Source organism: Pisolithus orientalis (assembly GCF_024613125.1).
Source record: "Pisolithus orientalis strain OTSU chromosome Unknown F5J12scaffold_18, whole genome shotgun sequence".
NCBI classification, from domain to species: domain Eukaryota; kingdom Fungi; phylum Basidiomycota; class Agaricomycetes; order Boletales; family Pisolithaceae; genus Pisolithus; species Pisolithus orientalis.
Window position 1 is genome coordinate 343383 of NW_026260799.1, and position 26855 is coordinate 370237.

General features: G+C 46.6%; 4 protein-coding genes across 4 annotated transcripts; 2 read left to right on the top strand and 2 right to left on the bottom strand.

The window, feature by feature from the left end:
- Positions 1 to 11538: 11538 nt before the first annotated feature.
- On the top strand, positions 11539 to 12254 carry F5J12DRAFT_783564 (uncharacterized protein; the record flags this gene model as incomplete). Its single annotated transcript, XM_051742862.1, has 3 exons — positions 11539 to 11653; positions 11676 to 11697; positions 11762 to 12254. 3 exons carry the CDS (start codon positions 11539 to 11541, stop codon positions 12252 to 12254), a joined length of 630 nt encoding a protein of 209 aa, XP_051599034.1.
- A 75-nt stretch (positions 12255 to 12329) lies between these two features.
- F5J12DRAFT_783565 (uncharacterized protein) lies at positions 12330 to 14946 on the bottom strand (the record flags this gene model as incomplete). Its single annotated transcript, XM_051742863.1, has 12 exons — positions 12330 to 12364; positions 12439 to 12615; positions 12727 to 12746; positions 12824 to 12943; positions 12992 to 13173; positions 13266 to 13411; positions 13465 to 14106; positions 14164 to 14331; positions 14385 to 14414; positions 14478 to 14619; positions 14670 to 14740; positions 14799 to 14946. 12 exons carry the CDS (start codon positions 14944 to 14946, stop codon positions 12330 to 12332), a joined length of 1881 nt encoding a protein of 626 aa, XP_051599035.1.
- A 7208-nt stretch (positions 14947 to 22154) lies between these two features.
- F5J12DRAFT_783566 (uncharacterized protein) lies at positions 22155 to 23671 on the bottom strand (the record flags this gene model as incomplete). The annotated part of the gene is made up of 8 exons (XM_051742864.1): positions 22155 to 22166; positions 22212 to 22283; positions 22341 to 22387; positions 22574 to 22589; positions 22740 to 22787; positions 23110 to 23139; positions 23345 to 23358; positions 23461 to 23671. 8 exons carry the CDS (start codon positions 23669 to 23671, stop codon positions 22155 to 22157), a joined length of 450 nt encoding a protein of 149 aa, XP_051599036.1.
- Positions 23672 to 24725: 1054 nt separating this feature from the next.
- On the top strand, positions 24726 to 25463 carry F5J12DRAFT_681325 (uncharacterized protein; the record flags this gene model as incomplete). The annotated part of the gene is made up of 1 exon (XM_051740252.1): positions 24726 to 25463. A coding segment is annotated over one exon (738 nt), but the record flags the coding sequence as incomplete, so codon positions are not given.
- Positions 25464 to 26855: the final 1392 nt, after the last annotated feature.

Below are 26855 nucleotides of genomic sequence, written 5' to 3' on the forward strand. Positions count from 1 at the left end.
CATCAGGAACCTCTGTGGCTGAACCACCAACCACCTCCCACAGGCCTTGAATCTCAAGAACCTTCTGTACATAAAACTTCCACATTTGAAAATTTCCTCCATCATCTGCAAGAGATGGAATATCATAGAGCTGACTTGAGGGAGCAGTGACCTTGCTAGATGACAACAGAGTAGTGACTGTAGCAGTGGAGGGACCCATCTGAGGGCCAACTGAGATAGATGGAGTTGGATTTGACATTGTTTAGCATGACCTTGTAGAACTAGAGAGTGTCTGGAATTAAAGCTGCAGTGGTTAGAGCTGGGCAGGGCTCATAACCTTCTGTGAGGTTGTTTCCAAGTAGTGACAGACTAATAAGAGAAGATACTCAGGCTTCTATTGGGAGAAGACTGAGGTGCATGAAGGAAAAACAATGTGCTGAAATGACTGTGCTTATGTAAGATATTACTAGTGTAAGAAACATAATTAATTGTCATATCCATGACTCTCAGACTCAATCCTGGTCCAGTCTGGACACCTAGCCCCTATCTCCAGTCAAGCCTGGTCCTAGTCCAGCCTAGATAACCCAACCCCAGCCCTAGATAACCCAACTCCAGCCTGAATAACTCAAGTCTGGTCTTTTACCCCTATCTCCAGTCCATTCTGGCCTCCTGCCCTTGTGCTGCTCCACCCTGGTCCTCCCAGGTCCATGTCCAGGTAACCCAGACATAACTCCGGTCTGTTTTCCTTTGTTTGTACTATATTTAGTCTAGTCTCCTTTTGTCTGACTCTGCTTACTGTACAAATCCTGTGTCCAACCCCAGTTATGCTGGTCACCTGGACTTTGACTATTAGCCTCAGCACAGCCCCTATGGCTGTCCACACTCTTGCTAATCATCTTGCTAATAGCTTATTCACAAGTCCAGCTTCATGTTCATTATCCTGGACTGGCCTCATGAATTTAACCCCTGTACATACTTTGTAGCACTCCAGTCAGAATATCAATTTAGTATTACCCTCAACTCTGTACTACACTCCAAGTCTACTCTATAGCTAAGGCCAAGCCTTAAGCTATCCCTGCCCCTGTCCTGGACCTCTCCCTGGCTTGCATAAGGGTACAGCACATAAGCTGAGACCGGGGGAGGTAGATCCAACCCTGGACCAGCTTCCCCCTGCATGCACTCCAAGACTGGCCAGTTTCCCACAGTCCCAGTCTTATTCCCATGCTCCCAGTCTTAAGTCCAGTCCTCTGGACTTAACCCCTGTCCTCTGGCCTTAACTCTGGTCCAACTGGACTTGACCCCTGTCTCCCAGCCTTGACGACTTTGGTCAGCCAGACTTAGCCCCTGTCACCCAGTCTTGAAGCCTGGTCACCCAAGGGTAAACCCATACTTAACAGTATATTCTGACTCACACTTGTGCAAGCCATTGCATCATGTCTAGGTCCTGCTCTACAGCCCCTACCCATGACCTTGCCCATTGGAACCCATTGGGCTACCTCTCATCTGACTCTGGAGCCCAACCTGGAGACCTCTGCTAAAGCAAAGAGGTAACCAGTGACCCTCAGCAGTCTGCACACCCCTGGGTTGCGTTACCCTTGGCACTATGTTCCTAGTGGTTGAAAATTAATGCATCCACTCCCTCACTCCTGCCCCACCTGCCACTCATTTCTTCCTGACTCCAGACCAGCCATGTCAACCCCTGAGTCAGACTCACCATCTGGACTCACCACCAACCCAGGTTCACACCTGAGCCCACTTCCAAGTCAGAATTACCCTCTGGACTTGCCCCTGAGCTGGCCTCAACAACCAGACTCACTTCTGTTAGTTCCCCCAAGCTACCTCTGACCCCTGGCTGGTCACCCCAGTCTTCACACTTCAGTCACCCTCCCCAGGGGGCCTATTAGGTTCATATATTCTTATAGATGTATCCACCTAATAGGTGTTGACCACCTGGGTATTCCCAGTGACTGCTGGAGATTTGCCAGGCCCTGGAGATTCTCCGGAGCAAGGTGTGAGACATGGACTTTCTCCAGGATTATTACATCTATAACAGAGTGCCTGGGGTCCAAATGGGGCTTTCCCCAGTGGTTTAATAGACCTATGTCCTGGGTATCCTGGGGGATTCTCCAGCATAAATGGACCTGTTGTCTGGGCAGCCTGGGGGATTCCCCAGCCTAAATGGACCTGTTGTCTGGGCAGCCTGGGGGATTCCCCAGCCTAAATGGACCTGTTCTCTGGGCATGCTGGGGGATTCCCCAGCATAAATGGACCTGTTTTCTGGGTAAGCTGGGGGATTCCCCAGCCCAAATGGACCTGTTCTCTGGGAATGCTGGGGGATTCTCCAGCCTAAATGGACCTGTTCTCTGGGCATGCTGGGGGATTCCCCAGCATAAATGGACCTGTTTTCTGGGTATGCTTGGGGATTCCCCAGCCCAAATGGACCTGTTCTCTGGGAATGCTGGGGGATTCTCCAGCCTAAATGGACCTGTTCCCAGGGCATGCTGGGGGATTCCCCAGCCTAAATGGACCTGTTCTCTGGGCATGCTGGGGGATTCCCCAGCATAAATGGACCTGTTCCCTGTACATCCTAGGGGATTCTCCAGCCTAAATGGACCTGTTCTCTGGGCATGCTGGGGGATTCCCCAGCCTAAATGGACCTGTTCCCAGTGCACCCTGGGGGTTTCCCCAGCCTGAATGGACCAGGTCCCAGGGCATCCAGCCCAAACAGACCTATTCCAAGATGATCATGGGAACCTCCAGTTCAAATAGACCACCATCACAGCATGAAGGATCAAATGTTGCTGACAGGAGTGTGTATCATGCCAAGTACCTATTTCCATGGCATCTGATCTGAGCACTCTATACAATATGTGAAAAAGCATGGCCATAGACCACTAAGGAAAGATTGGTGACACCTGATGGAGGGAGTAGAATATACTTGGTGATGGTGATTGCCCAGGCACAGCAGACATACTTTCACCATGCTTCCCAAGGCTTCAGTGGTCTCCAGTCTTGGCCATTGCATACAAGTCAAAGATTGTCCAGGTCTTAATGGAATTTTCCCACCCACTCTGGGGATCCACAGGGTATGCAGCAGATCCTCCAGGCAATGCTTGGAATTTCCCAGCCAACTCCTGTCTCTAGAGGCTCTCCAAGCAATGCTGGGGATTCTCCCACCCACTCTGCAGATTCTCCAAGCTATGTCCTGGGGATTCTCCAAGCACTGCTGGGGATTCTCCAAGTGCTACTGAGGATTCTCCAACTGACTCTGGGGATTCTCCAAGCTATGACCTGGGGATTCTCCAAGCACTTCTGGGGATTCTCCAACCCACTCTGGGGATTCTCCAACTGGCTCTGGGGATTCTCCAAGCAGTGCTGGGGATTCTCCAACCCACTCTGGGAATTCTCCAAGCACTGTGGGGATTCTCCAGGCAATACTGGCAATTCTCCAGGCAATGCTGGGGATTCTCCAACCCACTCTGGGGATTCTCCAACCCACTCTGGAGATTCTCCAAGCACTGCTGGGGATTCCCCAACCCACTCTGGAGATTCTCCAAGCACTGCTGGGGATTCTCTAACCAACTCTGGCATGTCTATGTTGGTAGCTACTGAGAACTCTTCCCCCTGAAGCCTAGGGCAGAGCCCCATGCCCTTCACATGGACATCATAGCTCTAGTGGACGTTGTCAAGTTCAGGTTGTCTGGGTTGAGGCCAGACCAGAGACCAAAGCAGGCACGAGACTGAGGGGTTGGGATCAAAGGAAAGACAAGGATACAGAGGGGTGGACTGATTGGACTTAGTGACTTGTGATGCAGCACTATTCCCTTGCATGGGTCACAGTCTGAGTCCAAGGCTGAGGCAGGGTTATCAGAGTAACATAGTTGATTTCAGACTGACTCCATACAGGCCAAGTATCTACAGGTTCATATACTAGAGACAACTATAGTATGGAGACTGGTAATGCCAATCTCACAAAGATTGCTAAGACAATTGGTAAGACAAGTATTAGTAATTTATGACAAAGATGACAGAGACCAGGACAGGGCAGACCAGGGACAAGATGGGGCAGGGCTTAACTGAAGTGACACACTGCAAAGCAGTGTTCACCATGCTAGACTAACTGGAGATATGGGATTGGTGAGGCTGAGGCTGGACTGAATGAACATGAGGCCAAGTCTGGCCAGGGTTGAGACACAACTATGACAGTATCCCCCTCTTAGGGGTCAAACCCATGAGACCCCTGTGAGAGTGGTAGGCTGAGTCCGAACCCTGGCTGAGTTCGAAAAATTGATACTTGTAGCCCACTAAGCCCTTTGCATCTTTCTTTCACATCCTATTCATCATGTCCAAATCAAGGCCAATCAGCATGACTGACAACAATGATGAAGGCCAGGTTGTCATTGACTGGACCCAGGCACTGGATGACACCATCAGATATGACACTGACAACAAGGAAGAAGTGATGAAGGCCAAGTCAAAGGAAAGGAAAAGACGAAAGGCAGCTGAACAAGCCTGGTGTGAAGAGCAGGTGTGGCTTGAGGCCAAGAGGGTGGCAAGGGAGAAGGCTGAAGCCGAGAGGGCAGTGCAGGAGGCTGAAGAAGAGAGGGCACATGAGGAAGAGGAGAGGCACAGGGCCAAGGAAGAAAAGGAGGTCAAGCAAAAGTGCAAGGCCAAGGCCAGGGCCAGTGGTAGTGAGGCCAGGGGTGAGGTGAAGAAGGTGGTGATGGACCCTGGGTGAGTACCTTTCCATCCTTGTGCTTGTTTTTCTCTTAATCTCCTTTTTAGTTGTACCCACTGCACCTAGGCCAAGGTCATCTGTGAGTTCCTTGTGGATGACAACAAGAAATGGGTTGCCTGCATGCACTGCAACCAGTCCAAAGGCAAGTGCTGGTGGCCCAGGGATGGGAAGGATGTTGAGGCTGGTCCTAAGGCTGGGAGGGTTGATAAGGGGAAGAAGTGGAAGGCCAACAAGGAGAATGCCAAGGCCAGGCCCAGCAAACAGAAAAGGGCCAAGATGAGTGCAAGGCCAACTGAGGTCCTGGACCTTGATGAGCCCAAGGCCAGTGGGAATGAGCTGAGGGAGGCTGGCATGGACAGGTACTCAGGCTTGGAGGTCAAGCTCAAGTGCCTTATCAACATGGCAGGGCTGATTGCCAATAACCTGGCCAGCCTGTTTGAGCTCCACAAGACTGCAGTTGAAAACTCAGGCTGCATTGCTGATGCCCTTGAGTCACTACTTGATGAATCATATGGCTTTGGGATGGCAGTGTCCCCCTCAGACTTGGGCTCATCTGAGCTCAATTCTGATGAGCTGCATGAGGAGGCCAACTGGCTGAAGGCCCATGGTGAGGATGGGGAGGAGGAGTCTGGAGGGGAGGATGACACCATGGCCGAGTAGTCCATAGCATAGGGCCTTGTAGTTTTTTTCTTCTGCCAATGTCACATGCCTGGTGTCTGGTCTCAGTATCACATAGTAAGTAGGGAAATCAAGAAAAGGGGGAAAACAGGGTAAGTAAGGAAGCAAAGGAAAACTATATATTGATAGAGGACAGAAGAGAAACTGAGGCCAGTTGAGACCAGTCCTCACTGATATGGGCTGGGTTTACCAGGGTAGTGGGAGTGGAACTCTTGCATGAGTTCAGAAGCATTGTCTAGCTCTGTAGCAAGTACCCAAGTGGTTTCTTCATTGGTCCCTTCATAGCTGGTCCACTGGACTAGGTACTGCAACCAACATTGGTGACACAGGTTGACCTTGGAGTCAAGGATTTCAGCTACCTCAAACTCTAGGTCACCATCAACCTTGACCAGCGATGGTGGTGGTTGAGTCTGGTTTGGGATGGTATTAGGGATGGTCAGCTCAAGTCGGGAAATGTGAAAGACCAGATGTACTGCATGCATTGAGTCCAACAGGCTCAGTGTGAACAAGTGGGTACCAGCCTGAGCTATGACTGGATACAGTCCAAGGTTCTCCTCCAAGAGCTTCTTGGAAGGCTGAGTTGACTGGAAGTACTTGGCTTTGACATATACTAGGTCACTGACCTTGAAGTCTGGGGCCAGCATGCATTTATCATTGGCCAGTCCTTGATAGCATCATTGTGCAAGGGTCATCTCTTCATGTAGGTACTGGTGCAGTGAATCCAGGTTGACTGCAAAATCATGAGCCCAAGTGGAAGTAAGATCATGCTCAGGGTATACAGAGATGTTGGGGTGGTAGCCCTTGTTAGTGAAAAAGGGTGAAACACCAGTAGTAGTGCTAGGGGCATTGTTGTAAGCAAACTCAGCCAAAGGTAAGAGGTTGGCCCAGTTGTCCTGCTGGTAGTTGCAGTACACTCAAAGGTATTGTTCAAGAGTCTGGTTGGTCCTTTTGGTCTGGCCATCACCTTCGGGGTGGTAGCCCAAAGTGAAGTGTAAGTGCATATCTAAGGCCTTACCAAGTGACTGGAAGAAACAGGATACAAACTCCAAGCCTCAGTCTGAGGTTACATGGGCTGGCACTCTGTGCTTTGAAAAGACATGGAGTAGGAATAGTTTGGTGAGTTCTGGGGCTGTGATGGTGTCATGGGTGGGGATGAAGATGGCCTGCTTGGAAAGCCAGTCAACTACTATGAGGACAGCCATGAAGCTGGATGAGGCCAGGAGCTGCTCAATGAAATCCATAGATATGGAATTCCATGGTTTCTCCAGCACCAGAAGTTGTTTGAGAAGGCTGTAAGGCCAATGGCAGGGAACCTTAGCCCAAGCACAGGCCATGCAGGACCAGACATAGTCCTTGGTGAAGGTCCTGAGGCTGGGCCAGGTGTACTCACACTGTATGAGTTCTAGTGTGTGGTTCTGGCCTGAAATGGCCAGACAGGGAGTGGTCATGCTTAAGCTGCAAAACCCTAAGGCAGAGGTCATTTGAGTCTGGCATGTAGATCCTTCCATCAAGATGAAGGAAACCAGTGTCATCTACTGACCACTGGGGTTCAGACATGTCAGACAGGTGGATTTATGAGACCAGGTCATCCAGTAGTGCTGTCAGGATGTTGTTGTGGAGTTTCTCGATGTCCATTAGAGAAACTGCATGTAAGACCAGGTACTCAAGGTAAGTAGCATGGAGGGAGACTGCTAGTTGCTCCTGGGTGAAGACTGGTCTCAGGTTCTGCAGGTTCACTCAGGCATAGCTACTACCCCCCTCTTTGGGGTAGATGTCCCATCATCTAGTTAGGGCATCAGGCTTAGCCCTGAGCTTACCAGGCCTGAACCTGATGATCATATTGAACTGTGAAAGGAATTCAGACCAGCAAGCTTGGTGGCGAGTGAGTACCTTCAAGGTAGAAAAGTACTCTAGGTTCTTATGGTCAGTAACAATGTTGACTGGTGAGGCTGAGCCCTCAAGGTAGTGATGCCAGGTCTGGAATGCTTCAAAGATTGCAAGCAATTCCTTATCGTGGGTATCATAGTTCAACTCCAGGGCAGTCAGAGTGCAGGAGTAGAAGGCAACTGGATGCACATGGCCATCACTGCAGGTGATAGAAAGAATGCCAGTGATGGCATAGTCCAATGCATCAGTCTCAACAGTGATGGGGACCCTGGGAATGAAATGAGTTAAAACTGGCACAGTGGTGAAGGCAGCCTTGAGGTTATTGAATGATCAGTGGCACTCCTTGGAGAAGTTCCAAGGGGTGCCCTTGCAGGTAAGCCAAGTCAATGGTATGATGATGTCCAAGTAGTTGAAGATGAAATGGTGATAGAAATTTGTGAAGCCGAGGAAAGATTGGATGTCCTTGACCCTGTGGGGCTTGGGCCAATCACAGATGGTCTGGACCTTTTCCTTTGACATTGTGAGGCCAGAAGGGGAAAGGTGGAAACTTGGTATTCAACTGAGTCTGAGTGGAACTCACATTTCTCTGGCTTCACATACAGGCCATGAAGCTGAAGCTGGCAGAGGACCTCTCAGACATGCTGCTTATGGGACTCCTTATCTCTGGAGTAGATTAGGATATTGTCCAGGTAGACAACCACACAGACATCCAACATGTCTGCAAAGATGGTATTCATGAAGCATTGGAAGGCAGCCAGGGCATTACCAGCCACTTGTAGGATCCATACCGAGTCTGAAAGGTGGTCTTCCATTCATCACCCAGGGCAATCCAGATGAGATGGTAGGCATGCCAAAGATCAATCTTGGTATAGATCTTGGCTTGGCTTGGTGAATCTAAAAGGTTGGAGATGAGTGGGAGTGGGCAGTGGTCCTTCTTAGTGATTTTGTTGAGGCTGCAGAAGTCTACACAGAGCCAGAGGGAGCTGTCCATTTTTTTGACAAAGAGGACTGGTGCAGCATAAGGGGAAGAGGTCGGACAAATGAAGCCAGTGGTGATGTTTTTGTCAATGAAAGTCTGGAGAGCTTGCAGCTCAACCTGGGACAGCAAGTAGATGGTGCCTAATGGCGGTGTTGTTCCTTCTTCGAGCTCTATTTTCAGGTCATACTCCTGGTGTGGCAGGAGTGCTGAGGCCTCAGCCTTGCTGATCACATCATCAAAGTCATGGTACTCTTCTGGTACATTGGGTAAGGCTGGAGGAGGGGAAGCTGAGGCCAATCGAGCTTGAACTGAGTCCAAGGGGTGGAGCTGAAGTTGGAACTGGACAAACCCTTCTAGTTTGCAGGCATGCATGAAGGTGGCTGCATTGATTAGGGAAACAAGAGGGGCTTTCAGGGGGGTGTGAGCTGGGGAGTTGGAGACCAGTACAGATGGCACAAGGCTGGGTTGGTCACTAGGACTGGAGTTAGGAAGGCCAGGGGAAACCAGGCTTACAGGGGGTGTCAATGGGGTTGGTATTCCTTGTGCAGGAGTCCAGAATGTTAGACTGCTCAGTACCCAATCAATCAACAGATTGTAGCAGGTGAGCCAGTCATGTCTGAGGACTATCTTACACTCAGAATCCAATGGGGCTAAAAACAGGGTTACTGGGGTGACATTGCTGGATGTAAAGCAGATATTGACATCTACTGCTTGGGTTATAGTAAAGGTGGACATTCCATTGAAGAGCTGGAGTCAGATTGGGGAGACTGAGTATGGGGTAAACAAGTGTTGATTAACAAATTGATTATCTATAAAACAATGAGTGGAACTGGAGTCCACTAAAGTACAAAGCTAAGGTAATTCTGGATTTTCTAATGTGACATATGGGGTTAAAGAGTTTGGACTGGAAAGAGTAGACATGTTGAGATGGCACCTCCAAGTTTGCACAACCAGAGTCAACACAGCTCCCAGATTGTGCAGAGTCCTGGGAGCTGCTACCTATTTTTTTGTCTCAGGGGTAGAACCTGAGCCTGAGGCCAGTGTGGCTTCAGTGGTAGCTGCAGCACAAGCTTTGGCCTTAACAGCTTTCTTGGGGCATTTGTCAGTGAAATGACTGGACCCTCCACAGAACATGCAGAGGTTCCTGTCCATGTGATGCTTGCATTCATTGGGGGTGAGTTTTCCATCCTTGCTGAGTTTGCCAGACTCAGGCTTGGATGAATTGCTGTTATTGTTGTTGCCCAGCTTAGACTGCATAGAACCAGTATTGTTGCTACTGCTGGTCTTGGCTTTCTCTTGGCTGGTCTTGGACTGGTTGTTGCTGCCAGAGCCTCCAGACTTATTGTTGCTGGAGGTGGATGAGTCCTGATGCTTACTCACCTGTTGGACTTCTTCTTTGCGCTCCCAATAGCACGCATCTATCTCTTGGGCAAGGTGGCAGAGCTCATGAAGAGTCTGGGGCTTGCCAACCTGACAGACCTCATCTTTGATTTGGTCTGGGAGGCTAGAGTGAAAGTGATGGTGCAGTGCACCATCACTGTAGCCTTGGACTTGCAAAGCAAGCCAATTGAAGTCCGCTACATATTTATTAATGTGCTGACTATCCTTCATATGTAAATGGTCAAGCTGACTCTTGGCATCAGCAACTGGGTCATGGGGGCCAAAGGTAGTTTGTAACTCTAGGATGAACTCCCTCCAGGAGTCCATCCAGAGAGGTCAGTCATTGGGGTCATCAAGTCCAAGCAAGTCTGGCTTGAACCACTCAAGAGCCATGCCCTTGAGGTAAGACTGTGCAAAGATGACTTTGGCATGGTCAGTCCTGAATGCCCAGGGTTGGTCTTGGAAATTAAGCTTGCACTGGATAAAGAAGGCACAAAGCTTCTTGGGGTCAGTACCATCGAAGGTATCAGGCTCATGCAACTTGGTCCTGCTCAAGGACTCAGGACTAGTGCAAGTGTTGCAGGCCAGTAGCTTGATGGCCTTTGCAAGGCTGTCAAAGACTGCAACCATGGGTTCAGTATCCAGGTCTGGGAAGTCCAGTTCATCCTCTGGGTCATTCCCATCTGGGTTATCATCACCAGGCCCATCATCACCAGGACCATTGCTGGGGTCATCATCATCAGGATTGTTGTCATAATCATCACCTGGCCCAACATTGCTGGGGTCATCCTCAGGGATGGGAGCAGTGGGACAATGTGGGGTGGGAGTATTGGATGTCCAGGCTGAAAAGCCCCTGAAAGGACTAATGGGATCTGGGGAGTGCCTAGTGGTGCCCAAGGCAGCTAGTGCTGTCTCACAGTGAGTTCCACTGACTGATGTGGAGTTGGGGTTGGTGGCAGAGTGGCCATAGGGAGGTTGGAAACAAGTCTTGGTTGCCATGATATGTTAGACCCACACAAGTGGCAAGTCTGAAATACTGTCAAGTTCAGGTTGTCCAGGTTGAGGCTGGACTGGAGACCAAAGCAGGTGTGAGACCAAGGGGTTGGGATCAAAGGAAAGACAAGGATACAGAGGGGTGGACTGATTGGACTTAGCAACTGGTGATGCAGTGCTATTCCCTTGCATGGGTCACAGTCTGAGTCCAAGGCTGAGGCAGGGTTATCAGAGTAACTTAGTTGGTTTCAGACTGACTCCATACAGGCTGAGTATCTACAGGTTTATATACTAGAGACAACTATAGTACAGAGACTGGTAATGCCAGTCTTGCAAAGATTGCTAAGATGATTGGTAAGACAAGTATTAGTAATTTATGACAAAGACAACAGAGACCAGGACAGGGCGGACCAGGGACAAGACCAGGCAGGGCTTAACTGAAGTGACACACACCACAAAGCAGTGTTCACTGTGCTAGACTAACTGGAGATATGGGATTGGCAAGGCCAAGGCCAGACTGAATGAACACAAGGCTGAGTCCAGCTGGGGTTGAGACATGACTATGACAGATGTCTGGTTCCATGGATTTCACATTCCTATCTCACACATAGCAGTTTGCACCTAAATTCAATCTGTATTTATGATAGGGTATGCTATCAGATTGAATATGCATAGGTGTGAGGAGAAAATGAATGGTCTTGTAAGGGTATTGTAGTTACAATGGTAACAAAAAGACCATGGTGGATAACAGATGAAATGAATGATGGCAGACATTACACAAAGCAAGGATATGCAGGGGGAAGATGATACAGCCACAGGGTATCATAGTTACATGCTAATGATGCAAACATGTTGAACTGGTGTGTACATGAGCCAGTAGCAAGTGATTGATCAAGATGAAAACATGCCTAGTAGTGGTTGCATCAATCATGGGTGTGATAGGAATGTCCATCAGAGTCATCAGAGTCATGATGATGATGTCTCTTGTGGGGAGGGCTTAGATAAACCACACTGTGCATGTTAGTCTCATTGTACATGTAGGCTACCCAGCAACATACCTTCAGTGAGTTCTTCCCTGTTGTGAAGGACCACCATGATCACACTCATTGTCCTGATATCCTCTATAGCACTTGTGTGACTCATGCCAAGGGTGATGGCAAGGACATGGGGTCAGAGAGTAGTTATCAGAAGGGGGGTGATGATGATATGCAGCTGCTGGAGCAAGATATGTGTGATGGTCACCATGCAACAATGGACCTTGTGGAGATGACTGCAGTGACTCCTCAACAGGGGATGAAGGAGGGAGAGGGGAGTGGTGGGATGCTGGCTGAGTGGAATGAGGTCCATAGGATGGCAATTGCCCTTGCCTCAAGTGGTGTGATCCTGCAGGAGAGGGGTGACATGTGCAGGATGGTGATTGCTGTCATCAGGTGTGGTGGGATGTTGAGGGAGACACATGGTGCTGCACAGGTGGCTGGGGTAATCTATAAGCTGGGGATAAAGAAGGCACAGTCATATGGTGGGTGTTGGATGCTGCTGGCAAGGGGTGACATCTGTTGGATGGCACTCATCCTTGCACAGGTTGGTCAGGGAAAGATGAAGGGGCACTTCTCTCTTTAAACTTGTCACCTTTAGGGAGGGCCTTAATGAATGCATCTGAATCAGAAAGAACATGGAGGTGCTGGTTCAATGTGTTCACCACAAGCAGGATGTCACACATCCTTGCATCACTGTGGTGAAATAGCTCAATCTGATCTGGATTATTCATGTCAGTGAGGGTGACCATTTCGTGTCAACAACTCACCATCTGTCCACTTCTTGAGGTAAAATGATGAATTCAGCAAAGGGACAAGGTATTCAGCTTGGTCTTCTTCATCATCTAGTGGGGCCTCAGCATGGTAATCTGCACCCATTGACTCTTTCAGGAAAGGAACAGTCAGAGCACAAAGTTCATCAGCATTGAGGCATTTGACATTGAAATCTGGACCAACAGCAGGGACTCCAGCAGGTCAATCAGTGATGGTATACTGGTGAACATACAGCAGATCAAGCAACAAATTCCAAGAAACATTTCTCTGGCCTCATGTGATACCATTCTCTTCTGTGGCAGCACTTCAGAGGATGAATATGAATCAAATAGATTTATTGATGTATGGAATTTATGGAGTATGATTGTAGGTAAAACTCACTGATTGCAATCACACCTGTATTCTTGAGGTTTTAATCCCAGTGCACAGTCATAACAGGGTTGTGACAGCACATTAAAGTCAGGAAGAGGCACTGAAGCAGCAGAGTTAAGGATTTTATACCTAAAGAAAAGTCAGTGGGCAATTGTACATGGCATATGATATACATACTTGATAATTGTGGACAGGTATTCTAATAATTGTGTTATGTCAGTCTGCCTCTCACTTGCAAGCTGCATGAGAAGGGAGGATCCAGCAAAAATTCCTTGGGATTGGTGTGCAGCTTCATCACTCCCACTATAAATTACACATCCAAAGACATGTATGCCCTCCACATTGCACCAAGTTTGTGCCTGTACAAGAGGTTATTCAAGAAGCAAACAATCACAATGGTATTACCCACACCTTGTGTAAAGGAGTCACAGCAAGCCATTACATGGCCCACCATTGCCTTGGAACTGATGTCTTTGGACCCACTGACACACTCACTCCAATACTTCTGGATCTCAGCCCACAGTTGAGGATGTTCATCCTCATCTTTATGGTCCTCATAGTGCTTGGTGTGATGCCTATAGTAGTCTTTGGTTTCCTCTGCAATTGAATCAATGTGGAGTCAAAACTGCAACAAGTTAGGATGTACTGACCTGCAGATGCTTTTGGATTGGTATGTGCATACCAAGCCTGATGCATGTTCCACACAGATTCAGCATGAGTTGCCTTTGTGGTAAGACCAGTAGCAGCCATGATTGACCCAAGAGTCTTGCCATACTCATCTGCAATCACCTGGGCTTCTTGAGTGGTGCACATGCCAAGTGCCTGTGCCCTTTGTATGGCTTCCAAGGGAAGCTGCCCTGGTTTGAAGTGTGGTAAGCCTGCTTCTGCACTGGATGCATCCTTGTATTGACTGAGGTCACTGGCTAGGGTAGGCACAGAGGGTGTGACTACTACCTTGCAGAAGGCATGATGTTGTCCTTTGGGTTTCCTATGCATCCTGGTCATCTCCAAGCAATCAGGGAGGTCTCCAGTGTCACTAGGTCCATCCTCATCTTCAGAGGATGTGTTGGCTAGGGCATGAGATTTCCCTTTGGCTTCCCTATGCCTCCTGGTCACAGAGCTGTCAGTGTCACCTTTGGTATTAGCAGCTCCATCTTCTTCTTCTGATGAGGATGGAGAAGGGAGAGGGGGTGTGGAAGGATGGTTATCAGTATCATAATTGCCAACACAGATTTCTCTTAGGGTTTGTCTGTTTTTAAGGTCATGCCTCTGGTCAGCTGACCAATCACTGTCTATTCAATGACACATGTAAATTATGTGAATAATGCAGTTTAATCAAATATACAAACCTGATGCACTTTCATGCTCAACATCATCATGATGAATGGAGTCCATCATATTTTCAACAGCTTGGCAACCATCATGATCCACCAGGTTCTCTGAGACCAGATCACCTTCAGCTTGCACTGTACTCTCAACAGCTTGTTCATCCTCTTCACTGTCATTGGGGGCAACAGCTGGTGGCAACCTTGAGAAGGAATACAGCTACATACATAGATCACACACTTACACTTTTTGTGACCCTGCTCAGCAACTATATCTTCCATAGAAATGATTCCCAATCATAGCTGCTCAAGGGCAACAGTGCAGTCAAGCTTCATACCATTCTGGAGTGTAACCTGTCTCATCTGGAAGGAGTCAAGGTACTGATCCTCACATTCTTTCTCTGTCAACCCTTCTGAAGAATTGTGACTTGAGTGCAGTTGGAGAGGGGGATGTCGAGCTACAGAGCTGGATTTGTGGTTCTGAAAACAGTGGTCAGTAAGCAAAAAAAAAAAAAGGTAGTGCTACACACCAGGCACTCCTCACCATCCCCTGACATTGGCTCATGTGTTTCAGAAATCATATCCTGATTTCCACCTTGCACTGATGGAAAGAGTTGAGACAGTAGTACACAAGACACAGGAAGTAGGTCTGTACTCACATTTGACTACCTGGTGATGGGCCTTTGTACCATGTGAAGGTTGGGCTTTGGTGGGCAAAGTGACAGTAGGATTGACTCTCTTTGACCTCTGGGCACCAACAGGGGGACCAACTTTGACAGTAACAGCAGACGACCTAGTCCCAGGCATGATGAATTTGACCTGGTAGACATGTGGTCACCACACACTCTTTGCTGATGTGAAATCAAGTGAGATGGAAAGGAAAAGATGTTCAGGTAAGGAAAGACTGGGTTCAGGCCAAACATTGGTTAGTGGACAATTTATGATCTTGCACAAAGGGTTACACACTGTAGAATATATACTACAGGACTATTAGCTGAGTGTAAAGACAGGATGTAGAAAGTGCTCACCTCAGTTGGGTTAAGCAGCCAACTGAGGTGTGAGTATGCTACTCAAGTACAAAAATGAATGTGATTATGTAATATGGCCAAATGTGCACCATAATACTAAGTGGGATGCAGATGAAAGTATAATATGAAAGACAGAATATACAGCACTCCCCCTCAAACATTACAGAGTCCAAGCTCATAAGCAAAGTGCTTGGCTTTGATGTTTGGAAGAGCCTTGGTAAGGGTATCTGCAACCATACTGCCAGTAGGACAGTATATGAGGCAAAGTGAACCATTATCAATAGCATAGCATATAAAATGATAATGAATGTCTATGTGTTTTGTACAGGCATGGTAATTGCCATGGTGAGCAAGTGCGATTGTGGACTGATTGTCACAATAAATTGTGGTTGGGAGTGAGAGTGGGCAGAACAACTCTTGGATGAGGCAATGAAGCCAGATGGCTTCTTTTGCTGCATGAGTGGTGGCAACATACTCAACTTCTGTGGTAGATAAAGTAATCAGTTCTTGTTTCTTTGAGGCCCAGGAGATTGCTCCACCATTGAGCAGGAAGGCATAGCCAGAAATGGCATGCTGGTGCTCCTGCGAGGCACCATCTGTGTCCGTATAGCCCTCAAGGCCATATCTATCCCCTCCAAAGGTCAACATGAGCCCTTTTGTGACTAAAAGGTATCTAAATATTCTTTTTACACCCTCCCAATGTGCTAACCTGGGGTTATTGCAGAATTGCGACAATGTTGCAACAGCAAAGGCCATGTCAGGGCATGTGGCAACCACTAGGTGCATCAGTGAGCTGACAGCTTCATGATATGGCATGTTTTTCATGTGCACAGCCTCAGCATGTGTTTTTGGGCACTGGGCAGTCAAGGACTGGACTGAGGGATCCATAGGTGTTGCAACAGGCTGTAGATCTACAAAATTATATTTTAACATCATAGAATCAATGTAGGATGCCTGCAAGAGTGAGAGCATGCATGCCAAGCAGTTACACATGACTTTTATTCTGAGTAGGGACAAAATGGGGCCTAAATCTGTTGACTTGAAGTTTGCAGCTATTTCAGACTTGAACCTTTTAATTAAGCTAGGGTTATTGCTGGTGATGGTGCAGTTGTTAACATGTGATGCAAGGAGTAGGATGTCCTGGCCTGTGTGCATGAAGAAAACACCCCAGTCAGCTTCAGCACAATGCATACCAAGTGTAGCAAGTGCAGCGCACAGCCACTCATACCACTTCAATGCTCCTTGCTTTGATCCATAAAGTGCTACATGCAGTCGGGTGACAGGATTTTTATATTTGCTGTTAACTGAGAGTCCAGGTGGCAGCTGCATGTAGATTATTTCATCATCATCCAACTTCCCATTTAGGAAAGTGCTCTGGAAGTCAAAAACATCAACATCCCAGTCATTCTGCACTGCAATAGCAAGGATGGTGTGGATAGATGCCATGTGTGCAATGGGTGCATATGTATCATAGTAGTTGGTGCCATGGACCTGTGAGTAGCCTTTTGCTACAAGTTGTGCTTTGTATTTTTCAATTTCTCCCTCCACGTTTTGTTTGATATGAAATACCCATTTACAGCCAACCATGTTGACACCACTGTGAGTCAAAGTGTGGTTCAGTGGTGAAAACCAACCAAAACCAACACAAAAGACAAAAAGAGTGAGTGGTGGTGTGCCTATGCAGTACCTAGATGGTAGAACCTTTGCTTTGGGTGGGTTTTTGCAAGCTACAGCACTCAAGGACAAGTGCTGAGGGTTGGGGGTGCTTCTGATGAAGAGGGAGCAAGAATGCAATAGAAAGTGATAGGGTAGACTGCTGTCAGCCCACAGAAGGATGGATGGCAACTTAATTCAATGTCCTAAGCTGCACTGAGCTCAGGGAGGGCTTGGAGCAAAGTATATTGATGATAGACAAGGATAAGCGAAGTAGATGATAGTTAGACCCTTAATAAAGTCTCAACTATCAAAGCTGCTGAATGAATTACTGAGTGATGATAAAATGCGAGCAAGAGGGGCTCTCTGATGTCTTCTTTCTTTTTTGCTATCTAAGTACAGTGATTTATATACAGTACAGGGGTGTTGCCCTTGGAAAACAAGGTGCAAACACTTGGTAAGTGATTGGTAACTGATGAGTAAGGAATGTAAGCAATGGGTAATCATCTTGGAAAGCATTGGTAAGCATTGGTAAGGATTAGCAAGCCAAAAAGTGAAGAATCAGTAAGCAAAGTCAAAAGATTGGTAAGTATTGGCAAATAGGTGAGTCAAAGACAGTCAGAATGTCAAAGTATGAGTCAAGTAATGTCAGGAACTGGGAATGCACACTGGAATTGCATTAGGGGGAGGCTGTGCATGTCACATCTCAAAGAGATTGCTTCTAGGCCAAGGTGGGATGACAGAGAGGCAGCACTAATCTGATGCCAATATAGTACATCCAAAAGTGGACAGGGTGAGTCAGATGTCAACAGGGGTCAAGCTTTGGGGGTCTGTGGGGTGACAGGAGCATAGGGGATTGCAACTTTCCCCCCCAAACCATCCTCTCAGTGAAGCAAATAAAAACTTCATGGATGAGGCCCTGTTGGAAGAGAAGATGAAGGGGGAGTGTCTTCTGCTGCATCTTGCAATAAGGAGGCAAGATGTGCATCATACTCATCATGGATGTGATCAGAGAGAGTGGAGAACAGTAGATTATACTGTAGCTGTCACAATCTTGGAAGAATGATGGACAAAACCAGTATGAAGACATTGCAGGGAGCAGGGAGGAAGGATCCATATGCTTCTTGGACTGGAGAGACTGAAAAAACCACATAAGACCTTTCCAAGTGAATGACAGACCTGAGGTGACCAAAGAACATCCTCCTAGAGGTCATACTGACAAAATGAACATGCTGTCCAAGCTGGATGGGCTGAGAGGGTGCAGACAAGGGTGGGATGTACCAGGATGCTTCAGGATGGAAGCTGGTAGGAACTCTTGGTAGATATATGTAGCCATGGTCCCTAGCAAAGGGGAAAAGTGAAATGATTGATGTGGAGGCAGCCATATCAGAAGAATTTAGCAAAATGAGGATCATTTGGAGGGAGTGCTGTAGAAATGTGTGGAGTGCACAAATCCTTTCCAATTTTGGAAGGTAGGATTGCATGGCTGAGCACTACAAGCAAGTGTGGGAATGGTCTCAGTATCTGCAGAAATGGTAGAGATATGTCAAAAACTGGAATGCTGTACATGGGTGCTTAAGAATTTTAACCAGCACTTAACTTGCTCCCTTTCTTTTTCTTTGGCACTGATGACTCATTCTTGTGTGAGGGATGACTGCTGACATCTCTGGCTGTCCTTCTTCACATGAGGGCTATGGCCTTCATCTCCATTCATCAGCTGTGTCCATGTCCACCCCACCAAACACCTTTGGTGTGTGACACCATGCAGTCTCTCAACAATGCTCCATGTTTGTGCCTCATCCAATGAGGTAAGTTCTTTATTAATTGCTTCCTCCCACTTTGACCAATCAGGTCTCACATGAGCATCTTTGATCATGATGGGATCTGTCCCTTCTAGCTCCGCAGTCCCAGCAACCAAGGCAAAAACTTCTTCATCATCTTTAATCATGCCCAGGTTTGCTGTCTCTATTCTCCTCTTGTCATGAGCCTGGTTGTATTCCTCAAGGTAATGGTAGTGTAGGTAGTGGGATTCATCTGTTGTATGTACCCTCACCCTCACACAGGTGCCATACATATGCTGACTCAACATGTGTGTGACCAGAGTGACAGGTGGGTGCTGCAGCCTTGGTCCAAGGTGGTCAATGGGAGTACTTGGTGTCATAGGTGTGCTTTCTGTGGTTCATATGGCATGCTGATTGTTTTTACCAGCTATGTGCGAGGTGGATGATGCTCCCTTGTCATCTGTGATGCATTTCTCCCCCTCAAGCTGCATGCCAATAGGAATGGTGACCTCCTGTGAGCTGAATCAGACATTTCATTTGACACCCACATGTCATGAGTCCTTGAAATAAATTCTGTGTGCATCTGTGTCCCTACTGAAGCCCACCCAGTGACCATCTTTCACATGCATTTCTGGTTTTGAACCATCAGCTGTGTGGACCTTGACATGGCAGCCCCAGATTGGTAGATTAGATAGATCTGGTTTCTTTTTATACAGCATTTCATAGGGTGTCTTTTTGTTGAGTGCACAGGTGGAGGTTTGGTTCTTTAACCAGTTCATATGCATTATGGCTTCTCCCCATAGTGACTTTGGGAGGCTGCTTGCATTTAGCATGGCATGTACACATTCAACAAGTGTGCAGTTCAGCCTTTCAGTGACACCATTATGCTGTGGTGTATCATGCAATGTGAGCTTCCTCTCTGTTCCTTTCAGCCCAAGATGATGTGAAAACTCTTTGCTTAGGAATTCCCCACCCTTGTCTGAGCAAAGCCTTTTAACCTTCATGTTGAACTGTGTCAGCAGCCAGGCTTCATACTTCTGGTAGGACTCAAAGGTTTTGTCCTTTGACTTCAGGAGATACAGGCTTGTAAAGTGAGTGTGGTCATCGGTGTATGGCACAAAATACTGACTCCTTGCATTTGTTTGGACAGGGGATGGTCCCCATAAGTCCATATGGATTTCATCACCAACCCTGTCTTGGTGTGGGGGGTCTCAGATTTTTCCTATGGGTTTTTGGGTTGCCTTGGCATACTTGCATGCATCACAAGATTCAATTGTTGCATGGGAAGGGTCTAGGCTTATTCTGGTTACAATGCCATCCTTTAGCATTTGTTTAATAGCATCTGGTGATATATGGCCAAGCCATGCATGGATATCTTCCATGGTAAGGGTTACTCTCAAGTTTGCCAAGCCTGCATAAACCTTCTGTGTGGCTTTGGTTGTATAGAGGCCACTGCTGACTGGTACTTCCCCAAGGAGTTTCTTTTGTCTGTTAAAGATCTTGCAGTGTGAGTCACAGAAGAGTATGGCATAACCACTTGCATCTAGGCAGCTAATGGATACCAGGGTCATGCTGATCTTAGGTGTATGGAGGACATCCTTCAAGAGGATACAAGTGGGTGAGTTGCCATTTGGTAGGGATATGTACACATCTCCTTTTCCAATGGCTTCGAAGGTTCATTTGTCCACTGCAGTAATGGGTTTGGGAGTAATGGGCTTATAGTTGACAAAGTTTTCCCTGTATGACAACATCTGATGAGAGGCTCCAGAGTCATATAGAGTAGTGTAGTTAAGTAGTCTCATGTACAGGCTAGTAGCAAATGTCTCTGGGGATGGTTGAGCTTTGTTGACCTCAGCTTCATAGCTGTCATTGATATGTGCAAGCCATACCCCATCTGGGTCACTGCTGCTGTCATCCTTGGCCACTGCTGTGTGCTCTTTTTGTTTCCCTTTGTTTGGAGACTTCCCTCCACTTTGTGAGTCATCCCCACTTGACCTGCATTCATGAGCTTGGTGCCCATGTTTTCCACATTTGTAGCAAGTTCCAGTGAACTTCTTCTGCTTTCCTCCAGCCAAGTATGCTGCATTGTCTGCATCACTAGACTTTTTCTGCTTTGTGGCATGACAGTCATATTTGTCTTGTACTGCATCCATGAGAGTTGCAGTTGTTAGGGTAGTGGAGGTGGAAACTTTTGTGAGTGCAGACATTGCTCCAACAACAAAATCATAAGAGCTTGGGAGGGATGTCATGACCATGGCCATATAGCTTCATCTGTCAGGGCTTGGCCCATTGAGGCAAGTTGTTCATGTATTTGCCACATTTTGTCAAAGTGTTCCCTGACATTTCCTTTCTCTGTGCATTTTATAGTTTGGAGCTTCAGCAGTTTGACCAATACAACATGAGAGTGCTTCTCAAAGAGGTTGGATAGGTATGTCCAGATGTCGAGTGCAGTAGTGAGGCTCTTTATTTGGATGAACAGTGTGTCAGGGATTGTGCTGGCGATTTGTTGCTTGATGATGGCTTGGCTGAGCCTCCATTCTTTTAGAGTAGCTTGGTAGTTCATCACTTCCTTTTTCTCCTCTGTGGAGACAGGTATCCAGCTCTCACTCTGGTTTGGTAGTGTCTTGGGGTCAACTGGCATTGTCTCAGTACCATCTATGTACCTGAGCAGCCCATGAGCATCCAAAGACCACATTAGCCTGTCCTTGTATGTTACCCAGTTCTCTCCATCTGCTGAGAGCTTTGGAAACTTAAGGAAATCATCTCCGAGCTTGGATGTGAATGACATTTTGCTACAGGTTCCCAGTTAGTGAGCAACAGGGCTCATAACCTGTAGAATATATACTACAGGACTATTAGCTGAGTGTAAAGACAGGATGTAGAAAGTGCTCACCTCAGTTGGGTTAAGTAGCCAACTGAGATCTGCATCCCACTTAGTATTATGGTGCTGCATATGGCCATATTACATAATCACATTCATTTTTGTACTTGAGTAGCATACTCACACTGCTACTCAAGTACAAAAATGAATGTGATTATGTAATATGACCATATGCGCACCATAATACTAAGTGGGATGCAGATGAAAGTATAATATGAAAGAAAGAATATACAACACACACCTGATTTGAAGCGAGTGAAGAAAAGAAGTCAAGGAAGAAGAGAAAATGGAGGATGAATCATTCACTACTGAACTATTTATTTGGTCCCAGAAGAGGCCTACACACCTAATTCACACTAGCACCCTCACTTCCTTCTAGCTTGCACAATCCTATTGAGAAGGGTCAATTGAATGGAAATCTGGCATTCAGGGCAGAGGAAAAATGCAGCATGTCAACTGATAGAGTAGGAATGTCATTGTCATTGTGAGCAGAAGATATAAGAAAAACAAAAAGTTGATGTCAAACCTACAGACAGCAGCTCAAGAGTGATGTATTCTTTTGACAAATAACCATGGTAGGTGTCAGTGAACAGTTGATAACAATACAGGTACCTTGGAATATGGATGAGATCACTACAAGAAATTAGGTTCAGGGAGCATTGACATTAAACCTTATTTTGACATCTATTTCATAACATTCATAGATTCAACAAAAAGATTTAAACATACCTCCTTGGACAACAGTACCAGATGGAGTGGGTAAGGAATGAGACAAGTGCCAATGAACAGGATAATGTATACCTGGTAACTAGAGCAGGTATATTCTTAGACCCAACAAACAGAGACCACTACACATACCTGATGACAATGGTGAACAAAGTTGACAATGATATGGGTACTTTGGACTACATACAGCACAGAGTTGGTGAGGAATGGAAGGAGATCATTACCACAAACTCAGCTCTGGGAGCATTGACATGAAACTTTATTTCTGCAGTGATTGACAGGTGCTAGCAAATGAGATGGGTACCTAGGGATTATGAGAGGCTGACTGCATTTGTAAATCAATGTAAACAGACCACAAGACATACCTGATAACAGCAGTAACTGTAGATCAAGAGTATGTAATGATATCCATAGCTCAGACTACAATAGCAGTTGGCCAAGTGAAGAATGAGGCAAGCACCAACTAACAAGATGAGATATTAAAGAGGGTGATTGGATTCATAAATCTAACAAAAAGAGACTGACACATACCTGATAGTGATGATAAGTCAGCCCAACACCTGATGATGATAGATGTACCTCCAACAGCAATACAACAAGGAGTGGGTGAGTGACAAATGAGGCAAGCACTGATGGAGATAATTTTTACCTAGATATTAAAGAACATGATCAGATTTGTAGGTCCAACAAAATGCAAAGGCAGGACATACCTCATAACAATGATAAGTGAGGATCAACAGTCAATAACTATGTATCTACCACAAACTGCAATTCAACATGGAGTGGGTGGGTGTGGAATGAGGCAAGTGGTTGAGTGGAGATGAACAAGATAACTTATACCTAGATATTAAAGAGTGTGATCAGATTTGTAAGTTCAACAAAAAGTGACAGTAGCACATACCTTATAATAATGATAAGCAGGGATCAACAGCTGATAACAATACACCTACTGCAGACTGCAATAGAGCACAGAGTGGGTGGGTGAGGGATGTGACAAGTATGGACAAATGAAATGATTTAAATCTCATAGCTGATAATGAGAGTTGCAACAAGTACAGATTTGAACAAGATGATTGAAACCTCACACCTGATAACAATAATGAGTCAGGATCAACATCTGCTAACAATAGACATACCTCAGACAGCAATACTAAGCAGAGTGACAGTGACCCAGGAGAGAAACAAGATCAGTGCTAATGAATGGACATAGGTGTTTAGAATCAGCTGGAGGGAATAGTGCTATAGAACATACCTTTGCAAGTGGGAAGGAGAGGATCTGGGGTGAAGGGCAAGATGAACTCCTCAGGGTCTTGAACCCCACTAGCAGTGCAGTGGTGCTGGGGCGACCTCAGTGATGCAAAGTCAACAGAGTATGAACTGCAGCAACACAAAGTCAGCTGCAGCTCTGAGTGAGTGGCACAGAGCCAGCTCAGGTTCAGCCAACATGTCCAAACTTGAAGCATAGAGGCAGTAAGTGGGAAGATGATGACAGGGAGGTGAGAGGATGACAGTTGTTCATAACAAAGTGTGGAGCTGCTGGCACTGTGCAGCTGGAACATGGTCCCATGACTTAGGTATTTTTTCCCTGGGAATTCTCCAGGCTATCACATCAAATGTCGCTATTAATATATGTACATAAGCATAATAGGTAAATCCCTACAAACAAACAAATACTTGTGATTTTCTGGCTGCAACTACTCTTCATCCTACTACCCTTGCCTTCCTCACTTCATCACTCAGCACCTCCACCCTCAAGGTCTCAAGTCCCTCCCCACCACATGCATCTTCTCCCATTGGGTTTGAGTTGGCTTCATGCCACTCATCTTGACCTGAAGTTGACTTCATGTCACATTATGTCACACTCTGTTGACTTTGCATCACTGAGGTCACCCCAGCACCACTGCGCTGCTAGTGGGGTTCAAGACCTTGAGGAGTTCATCTTGCCCTCTACCCCAGATCCTCTCCTGCTGTCATCCTTCCATTACTTTCTTGTATAAGGTGCATGTTCTATACATGCTATTCACCCTGTTGTTCACCCCATTGTTCATTTCATTGTTCACCCTGCCATTCATTTTGTCATTCACCCCACCATTCACTTCATCATTCACCCCACTGTTCACCCTGTCATTCACCCTGCCATTCTTCCTGGATCATCTTCTACCACCGTCATGTTCTTATTTTCTTTCATAAAAGGTGTGTGTCAATTACATGCCATTCACACTGTTGTTTACCAAACCCTTTGCCCCAGACCTTCTCCTACCACTGTTGTACTCTTATATTCTTTTATAAAGGTGCATGTTGTTTACATGCCATTCACCCTGTCACCAACTAATCTACACATGATCTGTCTGTTATTCCTTGCAGCTCAATTCCAACACAAGTGAAAATGTTGTGGGGGACTGCACCTACCTGCTTCAAGGCATTCACCTGGCCCAGCAATGGTATGTTCCTCTACTTTTGTGTTTTCCCAGAGCTTACTTACCATCCACAGCTAAAATTACATCACCAGATGCATGAGTGGTCGCATGCAAGGACCACTGGGTGATCATGTTGCCCAATGTGGATTTCATTCCAGAGCCATACATTTTCAAAGAAATTGATCTTTGTCCACATGCTGACAGTTGGTTTGGCCTTGTTGATTGCTTCCAATGGCCTCAAACATACAAAAAAAACTATGAATATGCTGTTTGCATACCTCAAAAAAATACAGTCCCTACTCTCAATATTGCTTGGTTCACTCTGACATCCATGGATTTCATCCTTCCACTCAGCTCTGTGTATCCAGTGGGAACACTTGAAGAGGCAAAGGTCAAGGCCTTTGAAGAACTACTTCAGCAACTGTGCAGCCACTATCACCCCCTCCACAATCGACCTGTGGGTCAAGACCTTATGACCCAACTAGTGTGGTCAGTTCAACATGAGGTTTTGTGCTTGCAGCATCACCCCCTTTTATTCCAAGACCTCATCATTTTTGTTGCCCAGCTTCAGTGCAAGCTGCTTGACATTTACACTTTGCTCAAATACATTGAGATCCTCTACCCACTTCTTTCATCTCCCTGCTCAAAACCTGTATGCACAAACCCCACCTGGATGGGGTGCTTCATGAAGGATACTGCCACTTACAAAGCACTATATTTCACTGGGGTGCCAGTCTGGCTCATGTGTACCAAGGCATGCATCTCCCCTGATATGAATATCAAGGAGCCTGTGAGATTGACATGCCCTGAAGACATAGTGAAAGCTATGTATTTGGAAAAGGGGGTAGCTAAGCCATTCCTATTGATCTACCATGATCCTGGTAGTCTCCTGCACCCCATTCACACTCACAGGGACTATGAGGGTACATTTGTGGAGCAACCAGAGCCCCTGCAAGAATCATTTGCCATGTCCTCATCAAACCCATCTTCAAGCACTGGGAAGCAATCAATGAAAAAGCAGACAAGGGCTGCCAGGGAACAAGCAACTGCAGGCCCCTCCAGAGGTATGTACCCTAATTTTCTGTCTGCTCATTCCTGACCAACTTGTAGCTTCACACCCCAAACAATCAGGTGGTGGGGACTCAGCAAGGTGGGAAGAGCCTGATCTTCCAGAAATTCCCAAGCCCCAGTCTGTTTGCATTGGCTTGGAGGAAAGCTTCAAAGGATATGTCCAGAGTCAAGTCAGGCATTGTGGACCCTGGTTATTGCTTTCCAAAGCCCATGCTGTTGGTCAATGTGACCACCCCTGAATGAAAGAAGACATACATGTTGAATTGGCTCTCTGCTCATCCAGCTTGGATGAATTGAGTTGACATTTGGTCTCTGCAGAAGAACCCTTCCCCTCAGATGTGGAGGGACTTCCTCAATGGTACTGACACAGAGTGCTTGCCCTCTGGCACCCAGAGTGCATCCATGAAGTTGGCGGTTTGGGTGATTTTGGGGGACATCATTCAAGCAGCTCATGATGATCCTGTTCATATGTCAGAAGAGATTGAGTGGAGGGGAATGCAGGTTAGTATTTCATCCTATTTAGATCTGTTCTTCATACTTATCTTGTGCAGGTCTGGGCTTTGAGCCTTTCAGACCCACCCTTCATTTCACATGTTCCCTTCTATGGGAACTCTACAAACTCAACTTCCACTATGAACTTCACACACTCGATCAGGCCCTTGTCCCACAGCTTTGGCCCGATAGCCTAGATAAGTATATGTGCCAATCACTTCTTTGGTCTATCTTCCCTGGTGGATGTGGTCTTTCAAGTTGGTTGGCACCTCTTCCTTAGGAGCCACATGATTTGGGGTTGACTGCTAGTGAGATGGAGGTAGCATTGCCCTATCTGAACAAGTTCTGTCAGTTGCTATCTGCATGGCCAGGAGTGCCCTTTCATTTGAAGTCCCCAATCAAGCTGGATGGCTCTGGAAACCAAGCAGCATATGAAGCCTTCATCTTGGCTTGTGAATTCTACATCCAAACTGCATTTGATTATCTTGGGTGTCAACCATCCCTCCCCCGCATTTTTACCTTTGTCTGACATCCTCTGCTGCATATACTTTTTTTTTCTGTCCAAATTTGTTTAGTACAAGTATGTACCATGTCATAAAGCAGGCTGAATCAATTCAATGATTCAGAATGTTGCCTGTGACTGAACCTTAATCTCATGCTTTGTGCT